Source organism: Stegodyphus dumicola, chromosome 8 (genome assembly GCF_044657685.1).
Source record: "Stegodyphus dumicola isolate Sdum_Otavi_A_Nest chromosome 8, ASM4465768v1".
In the NCBI taxonomy this organism is placed as follows: domain Eukaryota; kingdom Metazoa; phylum Arthropoda; class Arachnida; order Araneae; family Eresidae; genus Stegodyphus; species Stegodyphus dumicola.
In genome coordinates, this window is record NC_140775.1 from 62399536 (window position 1) to 62413868 (window position 14333).

General features: G+C 34.8%; 1 protein-coding gene across 6 annotated transcripts in view; it reads right to left on the minus strand.

Annotated features, from left to right (window-relative positions):
• LOC118199880 (extracellular matrix organizing protein FRAS1-like) overlaps nt 1-14333 on the minus strand; it is a 284180-nt gene that overhangs the window by 122973 nt on the left and 146874 nt on the right. For all 6 annotated transcript variants that reach the window (XR_015042588.1, XR_015042590.1, XM_085821910.1 and 3 more), the window contains exon 35: nt 7880-7962. Coding sequence is in view for 4 of the 6 variants with exons in the window: in XM_085821910.1 (XP_085678036.1) it covers nt 7880-7962 (83 nt within the window). In the remaining 2 variants the exon portion in view is untranslated. The remainder of the gene's footprint in view (nt 1-7879; nt 7963-14333) is intronic.

A 14333-nucleotide genomic window follows, 5' to 3' on the forward strand; every position in this document is an offset into this window, starting at 1 on the left:
CTAATTTCGCGGAGGCTCGTTTTAAGGGAACAATTTCGGTCCATTTACTAAAATGATCAACCATAACAAGGAGATAGTGACTTTTATTTAACTGACTTTTTGGGAAAGGGCCCAATAAATCGATGCCAATTATTTCATTTGGAAACTCGGATTTAATACTATTTAGAAACCCGGCCGGGCGGAAATTAATATAATTAACGGCTTGACATGTTGGGCAGGACTGGACATACGCCCTTGTTAACTTTTGCAGTTCAGGAAAGTAGACTGCCTCGCGTACGCGTTGGATAGTTTTTCGAATACCAGCATGAGAAGCTAAAGGGCTGTCATGGAGCTCTTGCAGGATATTTAATCTAAGACTAGCTGGGATAACAGGTCGAAATTCGTTGTTGGAATTCGTAGTTTTTGTATAAAATAATAGACCATCTATTAGTTCGTAATGGGCCGCCTATTTCTTATCGCCACAATATCTTGGTGGCTAAAATTTTCAGGATTCTTCAAATACTCATAAATACTTCCAAACTCAGGATCCTTACCCAGTTCGGTTATTACAGTTTCTCGGGAATTTATTGTACACGCTGTAAGCATTGCAACTTTTACGGTATTACCCTGTTCGGTCTAATTTAATTCGTGATAGGGCATCTGCTACGATATTTTCCTTTCCGGGGGTATGCTTGATTACCAGATTATATTCTTGCAGCTTGAGTGCCCATCTTATTAACCTTGGGGATAAATTTTTCCCTGAGTACAATCTAGTTACCGCCGCATGATCAGAATATACTGTTATCGGCGCCTTTCCAAAATAGACTCGGAACTTTTGCACTGCTAACAGAACTGCAAGTGCCTCTCTCTCGGTCGCGGAATAGTTTCTTTGTGTTTGATTTAAAGTTCGGCTAAAAAATGCCACGGGCTGCTGATTTTGCGAAAGTACCGCTCCTACCGCATAATCCGAAGCATCCGCTGAAATTTCTAAATTCTCATCCTTTTCAGGAAATTTCAACACAGGGGCTTGCGTTAATGCTTGTTTTAATTTTTCGAAAGCACTATTGGCTTCGGCCGTCCACGAGAATCTTGCCTTTTTCCTTTTTAATTTTAACAATGGCTCAGCGATAGCCGCAAAATCTTTTATAAAGGACCTATAATATGAACAAAGTCCTAGAAAAGAAGAGAGCTTCTTTGCCGTGTTTGGAGTCGGATACTTTTGTACAGCGATTATTTTTGATTCATCTGTCTCGATCCCTTTTTGCGATATTTTGTAACCTAAATATTTTAATTCAGGGGCTGCAAATTTGCACTTTTCGACATTAACTTTTAGACCGGCCTCATTTAATAAAGAAAACACCTGTCTTAAATCCTGTATATGTTGGTCGAGATTATCACTAGTAATAATGATATCATCTAAATAGATAAATGTGGACTTTCCAAGAACAGGTCTTAAGACAATGTCCATGCATCGCTGAAATGTTGCTAGGGCCCCAGAAAGGCCAAACGGCATACGCAAAAATGCATAAGTGCCAGACTTGGTTATAAAAGCAGTCTTAGGCACGTCCTCAGGCCTGACGCCTATTTGAAAATAACCATTCGTTAAGTCTAAAGTCGTCATAAATTTGGTTGATTTTATGTTCCTTAAAATTTCTTCTATGATCGGTAACGGATATACCGGATATTTCGTTATGGAATTTAATTTACGGTAATCAATAGCGAATCTCCACCTTTTTGGATGCTCCAAAGGATAATCATTATTTTTCTTACATAAAACCACCGGGCTAGCATAACTACTTGAGATGGGCGTTATGATCTTTTTACGTAGCATATCGGTAATATGCCATTCTATAATTTTTTCCTTATTCTTATCATACCGGTATGGTTTTTGACGAACCGGCAATGCATCTCCGGTGTCAATACTATGGTTAGTAACCTGAGTAAATCCTGGAATATCACTAAATAAGGAAGCAAATTCACTTACACTTGTCGGATTCTATCTTGCTCGTCATTAGGCAGGTGGTCAAGATTTAACCTTGGCGGTTCAACCTTTTCTACACGCACTGGTTTCATTGTCAGCCTAAGGGACGCTTCATTAAAATCCAGTGTAGCTTGTGCGTCTGAAAGAAAGTCTATTCCTAGGATTAAATGTGCTTGCAAATTCTTTACTATAAAAAACATCACCTTTACTTGTTCGTCCTTGATACGGATATATAAAGGTACTTTACCTACGCACTTACATTCTTTTCCTTGCGCCGCTAATACTGTCGTATTATCCGCATTATATATGCGGTATTTGCGAAAATACTTTCTAAAAAAGACTTCTGCTACACAGGAACACTGCGCGCCGGTATCCAGGAGTGCGGTGGCCGGGATATTATTTACCAAGACTTCAATCTTCGGAAGAGTTAAATTTTTCACCATTACTGTATTCAACTTGTAGGAAGAGGGGTTTTCGTGGCCTTCGGATTTCCGCACCCTCTCGTCAGCAGAAATCCGTTTTAGTTTAAATTATTTTTCCTTTCCGTGCTTTCCTTCTTTTTCCCCTGGCCTTGAGACTTTTTTCCTGGGTTGCTATTGAACTGTCGACGTTCGCCGGCTGTTTTTGAATGCTCGGGTTTCCTTGCCCACTGATTCGCTTTTTCTCCGTAGCCGTATGCTTGAGTTTGTTGTAGTCTTGGCGTACCAAATTGGTTTCGCTGTTGATATTGGCGTCTTCTTTCGACGTCCGCCGTTCTTCTACTTTCAAACTGGATTGCTAGCTCAAATAACTTTTCCAGTGTAGTCGGATTTCTTAATTCAATAAAGTCTTGCACTTGGGGTAGTAACCTCGGCAAAATCACTTGAATTATTTCAGGATCCGGACGGTTTCCATACAAGAGCTTGAAAACGTGAATTTTTCTTAAAATAAAACTCGAGAGGTTTTCGATTCTTTGTTGATATATACTAAAAAGTTCCGTTTCTAATTTCGCACGATCCCTTACAACAGGGAAGGCTTTTAGTAGGGCAGTCTTGAAATTTTCGTAAGTATAGGTGGGACTTCCTGCTTGACCCAAGAGACTTCTGCCGATACATTTGAACCAGTTAAGCGCTTGGCCCCTCAAAGCGCTGGTAGCTAAGGTAACTTTTTGAAACTCGTGCACGGGGTAGAGCATGAAGTGGTCATCCAATTTTTCCAAAAAACTGGTTACCGGTGAGTTTCCATTAAATGTTGCTTCTGGTTTCATCGAAGCGCGCATGGTCTGGACGATGTACCCAAATCCTTCCAGGGCGGCAGCTGGCATTTCTGGATTCTGAGCCGTTTCTGCAGGCAGCACAGGTTCTTCTTGAAACTCGGCCATGGTTATTCTTCTTCGTTGGGCGCCACTATCAGGTTCTATGTTTCTTCTAATCTTTTTCGGGAACATACAAGGACCTGACTAGGAACAGAGAGCTTACTATAGCTATGTTCACTAATTGTAGTAAGTAGACAGGATACAGACGAAGGGTATACAAAACCCTTTATTTTTTTTTATATACAATGACTTCCGTACTTCGGAATACAATGACCCTCCACTCGGGGTCTAACGTAAAAGGTATAAAAATAAAACTAAACTCTAATTTAACTTTAGAATAACACACGTGGAAGATTGGCCTTATAATAACAGGAAGCGTATGTAGCACAGAGACTGTGAACACTACAATACGTTTAATTTATCAAGAGGATTAAAACCTCCGGCCTGGAAGGCAAATAGCAACTGCGTAACTTCTCAGGTAAGCGGCCTGCTTCGAACTCACTGCTTCCTCTCTCTTGCTTGGCAAAAAGCCATAACTTAAGTACTTGGCGTTCGCCAGACAAACTTTGCATAAAAACCTTCACGCTTATAATTCTGGCCGGAAGTAGAAAATAAGAAGTGATAGTAAAGATTTAAAATAAAATAAACGTTAGTAAAACTTAAGATCCTTACAATGCTATATGTTTAATATTATTAAAAAGTTAGCGATTTTTTCTCCCTAGAGCAAATTAAAAAAAAAAAAAAAAAAAAAAAAAAAAAAAAAAAACTATTTTAATGATTGTTACTCCCAGACGATGCAATACAGTTCGTACAACGCCTAACGCCTAGGCATGCTGAGTATCAAATTATCGATCTGATCTTGGGGGATATTACACCACTCAAAAAGCAATGCTCTCCGAAGTTTCGGTAGACATGTAGGAGGAGGTTGACGGGCTGCAACTCGTCGGCCAAGCATGTCCCACACGTGATCTACTGGATTCAAATCCGGTGAGAATGCTGGCCAGTCCATACGGGTGATATCCTTCGATTGAAGGCATTCGCTTATGATGACGCGATTGCACGGTGAGGACGGGCGTTCTCATCCATAAACATAAATTGTGCGCCCATGGCGCCCCGAAACAAACGTACATGTTCCAGAATGACGTCCCGATAGATTTGGCTTGTCATGCTTCTAATTTGAAAATGCAGGTCAGTTCAGGAACCCAGAATAATTCCACCCTAAACGAGCACTCCTGCACCGTAACGGTGTCGTTCAATGATGTTTTCTTGGTGGTAACGGGTACCTGGAGCTCTCTATATGAAAGTCCGGCGAGAATCAGACTGCAAGCTAAACCTGGACTCGTCGGAAAACATCACACAAGCCCACTGTTGTGGTGTCCACAATGCATGCTCTCTACTCCAGGCTAACCGCAGGCGACAGTGAGTTGCAGTAAGTGGAACGCATCTGACAGGTCTACGAGCATATAGACCAAACTGCCCTAAGCGTCTGTATTGGTCTGCCTTGAAATTGTCGTACCAGTGGCTAAAGAGAGCTGACGAGACAGGTCTGAGGCTGTGCTCCGCCTGTTTCTTTTGGCAGTAACTGCCAAATACCGGTCCTCATTCGGCTTTGTAACTCTGGGGCGACCTGTGCTGTAACGTCTACTCACATTACCATGATCTTGGAATCGTTACCAAAGCCTGGAAATGACACTCTGGGCAATTCCAAGTTCGTCTGATACTTCCAGTTGGGTACGCCCACATTCCAGACGGCCGATAATTCTACCACGTAAAAAATCATCCAAATGCGTCCCTTGTGTCATAACTATTCGGTTATTGCACTGAAATGCTTATAAAGCGCCTGCGAACAATTTTACTTCTTTGCCTGTATTCCTTATATATCACTCTCTTACACTCTTGTCATTGTGACGTACCATCGGTGTCATCTGGTTACTTCCTGAAATTTGGATATGATTCTTGAAGATGTGTGTAGTGATTTTACAGGTGATATATTTATTTTAGAGTTCGTATTCCGGGTGACTCCGAATTATCCTTAATTTATGGACATGAGTGTACTTAGCCAGCCACTGTTAAGCCAAAGAAGAGGCTACTGCGTTTATCCACGTGGCAAATAAATGTCAGGCCAAGGAACAGTCAACTATTATATTTACGAAAATGTGATACATTTTTAACAAATATTGCTGATTCCTTTTCTTTCGCAAATTCATAAATGTAAACCGTACCTGGAAACTATGGTAGAAAATGAATAATCATAATGTATTTTCACTCATTCATTTTATTTTACAAAGACAATAGGAATTGATGTATGCAGTCAAGAATTTCACAATACATTTTATTCTTTTGAATTTGACCTTTTATTTGTAGTAGATATCAGAATTAATATTTTTTGTTTTAGTATTTTACAAATGCATCAACATTCTAAGAAAAATAAAACACTAGTTTTTCAATATCATTTATATCAAGGCGTTTTCCTTCCCATTTTCATATATGACGAATTTTCTACCTCTGTGTGGTAGCTGGATTTTCGAATATAAAAACAGTGAAACACAAGGGATGCTTTTTCTTGCTTAGATGTGCAAGCACCATGTCCAATATTAACATTTTACTGATCATTTTGTTTCCTGAATGCTGTTATTGAAAAATGCATAACTCGGATAGCTCAAGTCTGAAGCCATTAGTGATTTATTTTAAAGAAAAACGATAAAATTTAGATAGAATGTCAATGCGAAAGTCTTCATATTGACATATTCCATACATTCCATAGTTTGAAAGATTTCTCTCAAAATTAATTATAGATTTTTTTAAACTTCCACAGGCATATCCATTTTTCGGATTGGTATCCTTAATATTTTCGATTATTGGCACTCAGATTCCAACTTCTTGCATAGAAACTCATAATGAAAAGAAAAATAACACGGACGTTTTTTAAAATATCATTTACCTTAAGAAACTGAAAAAAAATCTTTTAACATAATTTGTTATAAATATTTTAAAATTCAGAACAGAATTTATCTAAGCTGTTATTATATTATTAGCTGTTATTTAACTCTATTTGTCTGATTATTGAAAACAAAGATCAGTTTAACATTAATATTTCTATTTTATCTTTAGTTATGGTAGAAACTATTTCTGCGTTCATTATGTACGCACGTACAGTGTACGAAAGGTCACACACGGTATGGCGGAATACAATCTTAAACGAACTAACATGTATACCTCGTTGTGTGTTTTCAGCTATCCGATTGATCACACAGTTCCATCGTATACATGCGTTGAGTTATTTGGGTCGTAGCATAAATGTAAATAAAGCGTCTTGTAAATTTTAATTTGCAATACACTTCTCGATTAACTGATAAAATTTAGATAATATTTTTCCAATTACCATAAAATCAAGAAAAGGGGATTTCATTTTTCTCTGAAATAGTCAAATATTTTGACATTTATGCTCGGCAGTAGCAGAAAGGACAAGCGTGCTGAATGAGGTAATTCATCTCAAGTTCATTTCCCGGAGACTGAAGAGGTTTTTTTGTATGTAATGTAATATAAACCATTTGCCTAGAAAGTATTAAATGAAGGCATCTCTATTAAGGCTGATTACTTTGATGTGCTTTGTCCGTAAAAGTTTAATTAATCTACATTGAAGTACTTTTTATGATTAGAAAATTAACTTGGTTCTAGATATGACCATTCATCGGATCGTCAAAACGTCACTAATAAGAAATGCTTACTTTTTTTCTTTTGCTTTTATAGTGATATTACATATCTTAACCTCATCTACAGTGCTTTTGTCTTGCTTTGAATCATTAAGAATATTTTTTTAAAAAGTGTGTATACACTAAAATTTTACTAAACAATTACACTAAAAAAGTAAAAATATAAAAATATTTTATTACAACAGTAAGAAAACGGCTTGTAAAATTCTCACTAGTGTAATTCTCAGTTACTCTAGAAAGTGACGAATTTTAAGAACTAGTTAATGAATAATCCTTAAGTTCGTGTAACAAGAAACAACAAGATGGAAGGGTAACTAACCCTTTATTATTCCAATAAGATTTAACAAAACTCCATCTTGGAGTGTACAATCAAAGCCGACACTTGGGCTTGAACTTAAGAGACTAAAAATTAAACTAAAACTAAGATTAACTACAGAAATATAGCCGAAGATATCAAGATTCTAACCGAGTTGGCCCCTTAACTCTATTTGACTACGAAGCTTATCAAAGGCCTGAGTACGGCCGAACGTAATAACAGCTTAGAGAGAGAGAGTAGCCAAAAGGCAGACGCGCGTAAACCAGAAACTCTAATTCTCTCTAATAACTCTGTAAGTAGACTTCGTGGTTTAAATACCGCTCCTCCTCATTAAGTATTCAGAAAGATTCCAAAACTACGTTCTGGCGGAAGTAGTAAGTTGAAGTTAAGAAGTTGACAGGAAAGAAACTTAAAATTTAACTGTTAATAAAATTAACATAATCCTTACAGGCTGAATAACAACTTTCTTTCCTAACTGCAACAGTGTAATATATTTTTAAGAAACAGTTATGGAAATATCAAACTGTTCTTAAGACATTTGCAAAAATAAACAACACTTCTAAAAGCACAACATAAGTTTAGAAAGATTTTTTTACCTGAAATGTAAAGGTATCTTGATTTAAAATTGTTGCACTTTGCAGAAAATTGTAATTATTTTGTTGAAGCCTTCTAAGAGATCCTATGGAAAATTCATAAAATAATAATTAGTTAATTAATGATTGCGAAGAAAGCAATTTCATTATACGTACATTTATAAACGACTTGTATACTTAATATGTATCTCTTCTACAATTGGTCCTAGAACCTTGTTTCCGGTCTAAGCTATACGACACTTGAATTTGAATATACAAGGGGATCAATGTTTCAAATGTTTTCATATCTTACACAACATTTTTCCTTTTTAATAAGCATTGTTTTTTCTACGCTAAATTAAATTTCAAATACAAATTTTTAATATTTAAAAATGCAATAAATGATATTCGAAAGAAATGTTAAATCTTAACATTTATTTTTGATACATTATGCTTATTACATTATGAGATTTTGTTTTCGCATCCGGTTAAGTTGTATGGTTCCACCATACTTTAAACGTCAACTCTTAGAACCATTAAGACAGATAGGTGACTTATCACCCAGTTTTATTTCTTAATATAGTAAATGCAAACTCAGATGAGGATTTAAAGCAAATCTTTTTATTAATACGTCAGCTTGACGGTTGAACAAAATTCAAAAATATAACAGAATACAATCTCAAAGCATACCGAAAATTTAAAAGAAAATTTAAGTCAAATTAAAATATTAAGTATTGCAAAGTACCACGCGTCTACTGAGCTTTGGTTGAGTTTCAAAATTTCACAAAGTAATTGAGCTAGCGGACCAAGACCCGATAACTACTTCAGCAGCCAGGGAGTTGTAACCGAATAACTGATCAGCGTTAGCAGCCAAGGCTCTCTCTCGAACATGAACTAGAAAATATTTCAGGTCTATAAACATCCGCAGATTTTGACCAGAGTCTCGAGATATGCTGTGAGAGAAATGGCAAAAAATGCGCAATAATAAGCGAAACGACACACTACATTACTGCAAAATATTGCTGTCAAGCTGGGGACACCGCAAAGTAATAGAAAACAATGTATTTCCCTTGAAATTATACAGTCTCTATTCAATTGTAGTCATTGGTAGATGTACAGAAAAACACTGAGTTAATGAGGTATATATAAATGACTAAATAGAATCAGCTGAGTGCTCTGGAAATTTACAAACACAAAGAAATTATATAATATTTGAAAACTAAAAAGTTAGGAATATTTGGTTTACTCTTGGTCAACCTTCTGCCCTTGGAATCGAGATGGTCTTTAACCCTTCAAATTATTATTGAATACCAAAAGGTATTGGTATTCAATAATAATTTGAATACCAATACCTTTTGGTATTCAATAATATGATGATGAAATAATAATATTCAATGAAATTCTCCGTGGATGTAGCAATTTCAGGAAATTCTGAGGTCTTACTAAACATGTCATGGCAAATCGTTAAAATATAATCCTGCAAATGAATCATATTTAGATAATTTAAAATAATACTATTATGCTCAAACCATGGGGCATTTCCCATGTTTCTTAACAGCTTGTTCTGAAACCGGCGTCGTTAAGTATTATAAGTATTAGCGTTATCAAGAGAGTTAGGGAGTTCTTCAGTTGTCGAGAATAAGTTTCTATTTCCTGCCAAGCCGACTGTTTAACGACATGTAAGAGGAGTTATCTTTTGTGATCCTATATTCAAACTATTCTTTCAAGTTGAGTGGAGGGACAATTCTTTATCTCCCGTTCTACTCGCCCGATTGTCGAAATTCAATTCACGTTTTTCATATCTTGAAAGCGCGACTTAGGCTATACATTAGATTTATAGCTAGCGTTATTCTAACATGGGAATTTTGATACAAACTCAGACATTTTCTGAAATGACATGCAATTTTTTTTCCATATTTCACTTCTATGACTCGCATTATGCCGAAATGCAAAGTTTTGTAAAAATCAAAGTAGCAATTTTTTTTTTTTTTTTTTTTTTTTTTTTTTTTTTGTAAATTAGCAGTAAGAACGTTTACTCAACACTGTTAATTAAATTTCGCATATATTTAAGAATACTGACTTTTAAATTAAACTTAATTAATTTTTTCTTTCATAATTCAAATTAAAGTTTAATCAAAATGACAATCTAAGTTCAGAAAGATAATAATGATAATTCAGCCACTGGCGATGTATCTCTCGTATTTCTCCCAATTGGCTTACCACAGCGTTTTCAGTGATTTTCTGGGTAAATTAAATTAAGTTTAAATTTAAGTTGATTAAATTTAAATATGGCAAAGTATATACAGGTTACTAATTCAGAAGTAAGTTTGTAAATTAACGCTGATTTTTGTTGTTTGACTTCTGAATTAGTATTTATTCGGCGTGTTATTGTGTCTTAATTATATACAGGTTATTTTCATAACAGAAGAAATGACTTAATTAAGAATTTTACCAAGAAAAAGTGGCTCGTATTCACTGCATACATGGGAAGAATCACGAAAAGCCATCCAGCCAGCTCGTTTACCTGGATTGGACTCCGGGTACTACTAGTATCTAGCTTTTAACCGCTCAGCCACTCTTGAGACCGCTTAATAAAAGAAACATGGTTACCAGATTCTAATTTACTATTTGATTTGGAAATATTTAAACTATTATTATATTCTCAGGCACAAACAGCAGAGCTTTGTTAACAAGTTAGTTTTTAAACTTCCAAGCCGTAATACAAATGAACGTTAAGTTACATTTGTTATTATTGTATTCATTTGATTTTCTTGGAAACTAAGCTAAAGACGGGATGATTATTTCTCTGAGTGATTCAGTCAGGGAGGACTAAATATGTATTTAGAAAAAGTCACATTAAGTTTATCTTACAAGCTCTGCTTTCAAAACTATGCTGCAATTTTAACGTTACTGCAGTTTGGATGAGTTGCTGACTCAAAGAGCTGAGAATTAAGCATATAATATTTAATGTTATATTGAAGTTATTGTTATTTAGTCAGAAGCCATTCTACTGCACGATGATGCATCTTTCCGCTGCTCGATAACCACTTCGTAGAGCCACTCCGTCTTGAAAATAAGTTTGTGAACTTAGTCATCCCTCATGTCCTCCAGATTTGTCTTCTTGTTATGATTTTCATTCTCCAAAATCCAAAGTTTTCCAAAGGAAAATATTTTTCCGGTATGGAAAAGATAAAAAGAATGCGACATTCCAGTTTTACAGTTGCGCCACGCCAGACTTCTACAAGCCTTCTCTTTAATTACTTGTCGCATTTATATAAAGACGGTTAATTTCACAATTGTAAACTCTGCAAGGATTTTTTAATACACTCTGATTACTTAATTGCCATGCTGTGAATTAACACTGAACCATCAATTACTTGAACTTCAGTTAACCGAAATGTTTGGTGCAATGGTTTTCGGAAACGGAAATTCAAAGTAAATAACGAAACGCACTATTCTAAACTGATACTGATTCAGGGTCGAATTTTTAACATTTGTATTTTTAGGGGTGTATTCCTTCAGTTTTGGATCATTGAAACTAAACTATATTTGGATTGATTCTTTGCTTTTTCTATAAAAGTTAAAATCTTATGCATGATATATTTGACACTGATACATACTACATGTATTTGTCAACATAAACTTAGATTACTTTGTACATGCACCTCTCTTGTTATCAGTTGGAAATATACTCATCTAGTGAATCTTAACAAATATTTTGACACGTTGTTCATTGTTATATTTATAGATGTCGCAATATGCTTTATTTGCTCATGAATGTAACTGATGGTCTGGTAGCCAGTGCTATCGTTTTGGACATCGCATTCATAATATATTTTAGAAATGATATGCTTTTTGCTGTTTTAAAACTACTTAACATTATGTATGCATGTTAGAAATACAGAGAAATGAAAAAATGATATTTTTGTTCTTAATTTAACTCTCTCTTGGTATAAAAAATTATGTGTTGCTGATTAGCAACGCAATGCATTCACTAAGTGTCGGGTGACACATCAATATAAATCAGTTGACAGCTCTTTGCAACGCATGTTACGTTGTTTCTTTGGCTTTATGCATTGTTTATAAGTTTATATAATAAAATGGATAGGGAAAAGTTTATATTGTGAAAAAAGGTGGTCAGTTAGTGGATGACTGATTAACTGAATAGTTTTCAATACCAGTGCCTACCGACAGTAACAACGAAAGGAGGAAGATGATGAAATTTATGACAAGGGTCAACAAATTGGAAAAACCCAAGTTGGTGATACAGTAAATATTATTGCTTCTCGAGTGAATGCGTTATCCGAAAAGGGTTTTAAAGTGAAACTGACGGTGCTAGATCATCAGAAAATGCACGAAGAATTTCAAGTGCAATAACCTGATATGAAACTTCTGTTGAAGGTACTCGAGGTCCATCCATAAAAGATAACGCATCAAAGAAAAAAGATGCGTTAAGTAGTTATGGAAGACACTACTGAAGGTGTGTTATGGAAGAAGATGAAGTACGTAAAGCAACCTTTTCTTGGAAGAGAAGGTCTACATGTTGAGGATACTGGTTAAGAAAACTCCCTATCATTGATAAAACTTTATGTACATAAAATTTTTTTTTTTTTCTTGTCTACAGTTCTTATTGTAAAAATAATGGTAGTAAGAGATAAGTTAGCACTGAATGCATGCTATTATCAAGTAGCTACAAACGGTAAGCCTATTATTAAACACTCTAAAATAAGAACAATATAATTTTAAATATTTCCCTATTTTCTAACAAGCCTTTTGAATGACATACATTTTTGGTGCTAAAATGAAATTCATGCAATGCAGGAATCCTGCATTGCATTAATCTCTTCTGACATTTTTCTTTTTTAGAGATATTTATAGAATAATTTCATTCACTTGCTATAAATAATTGAGTGCAGAATTATTAAAACTGTAACCGTTCCGAAACTGAAACCAAAATCCGTTTTCAGAGGTCACTATTTTAAATCCATTGATGATACTAATAAAAATTCGCTACAGAATCGACTATAGTGGAGTTGCAATGCCCCGAAAAGAAGCGTTCTTTCTAAAGCAGACTAGAGTATGTGTATGTATAATGATGTAATGATATAGAAATACTGATTTCGTAGATATTTATCCATAATGAACCGCAAACTGGTACCGAGGCAACGTAAATATTCATTTTTATTTCAACTGACATTGTGGCCACAATCCACTTGTCACTTTAATCGTGACTAACTCAAAACATTTATAGTTTCTATATAGCTTCGTGGTAGTAAGAGAAGCAGCAAGTGGCAGTTTAGCTTTGCAAAAGAGCAAAAGCAAAGTGAGTAGCTATCCAATATGGAAGCTTATTTTAAAAGAAAATTTCGGTTCGTAATAACTACGCTATCATCGTGGTGTAAAAGTCTTATATGGATTAATCCAAAAATGATGCACTCTAGAAAAATTTATTTCTAGGTTTAGAATAAAGAAGGGAAATATCCATACTGAAATGAGGAATTAAGGGATTTATTTCTTATTTAAGCTATAATTTTTATTTACATATATATCAGAAGGGAGTATATTGAAAGTTACCTACTTCTGGAGCAGTTCAAGAAACATGTTTGCAAAATTTACGAAATGTCCGAAGAGATTTCGCACAAAATGAAAACTCTAGACGTGTATTCTAAGGAAACGTTATAACTAATACATTTTTCCTTGTACTACGAATTGTTTTCTTAATCTGGTTCATTAATATTAAAAATTGTTTTAAAATTTACTGAAACTGCATGACAAAACTATTTACACCCAAAGAAAACAAAGATAATAGCGTAGATTTCAGGGATCGTATAAATCTGCATTGTGTTCGTACACATTTCTGATATTTAGATTTGTGCAAATTCAAGTTTCAAAAAGTTTTTTAACATTCATGTTTCGCTTAATAAAAGGCACATTCCAGGAATCTCTAGTAGTTACATGTCATTCATGCTCCTCCCAGTTACTCGATGAAAATTCAAATTAATGATATCTCATGTAATTTTGCTCTTATGACATTGGATTTAATTTTATTTCATTAATTCGTAACAATAAAAACTGTTTTTAACAATCCCCCATAAATTAAACATGTAAGTTTACATGTTTTTATTAAAAGCTGTCACTGAACCAAAACTATCGTAGTTTGAAAGTTTAAATTTGGGATGAAGGATCTATGACCAGTTGCTCAAAAGGTATTGAGCAACATTTATAGTATATACTATTTAAATCAAAGTTTTAATACTATTTAAATCAAAGTTTCTAAAGTTTCGGTTCGTAATAACTACGCTACCATCGTGGTGTAAAAGTCTTATATGGATTAATCCAAAAATGATGCACTCTAGAAAAATTTATTTCTAGGTTTAGAATAAAGAAGGGAAATATCCATACTGAAATGAGGAATTAAGGGGAATACCGTACATTACTCGTACATGTTTTTCTGTGAAATAAGAATCATTGAAAAAAT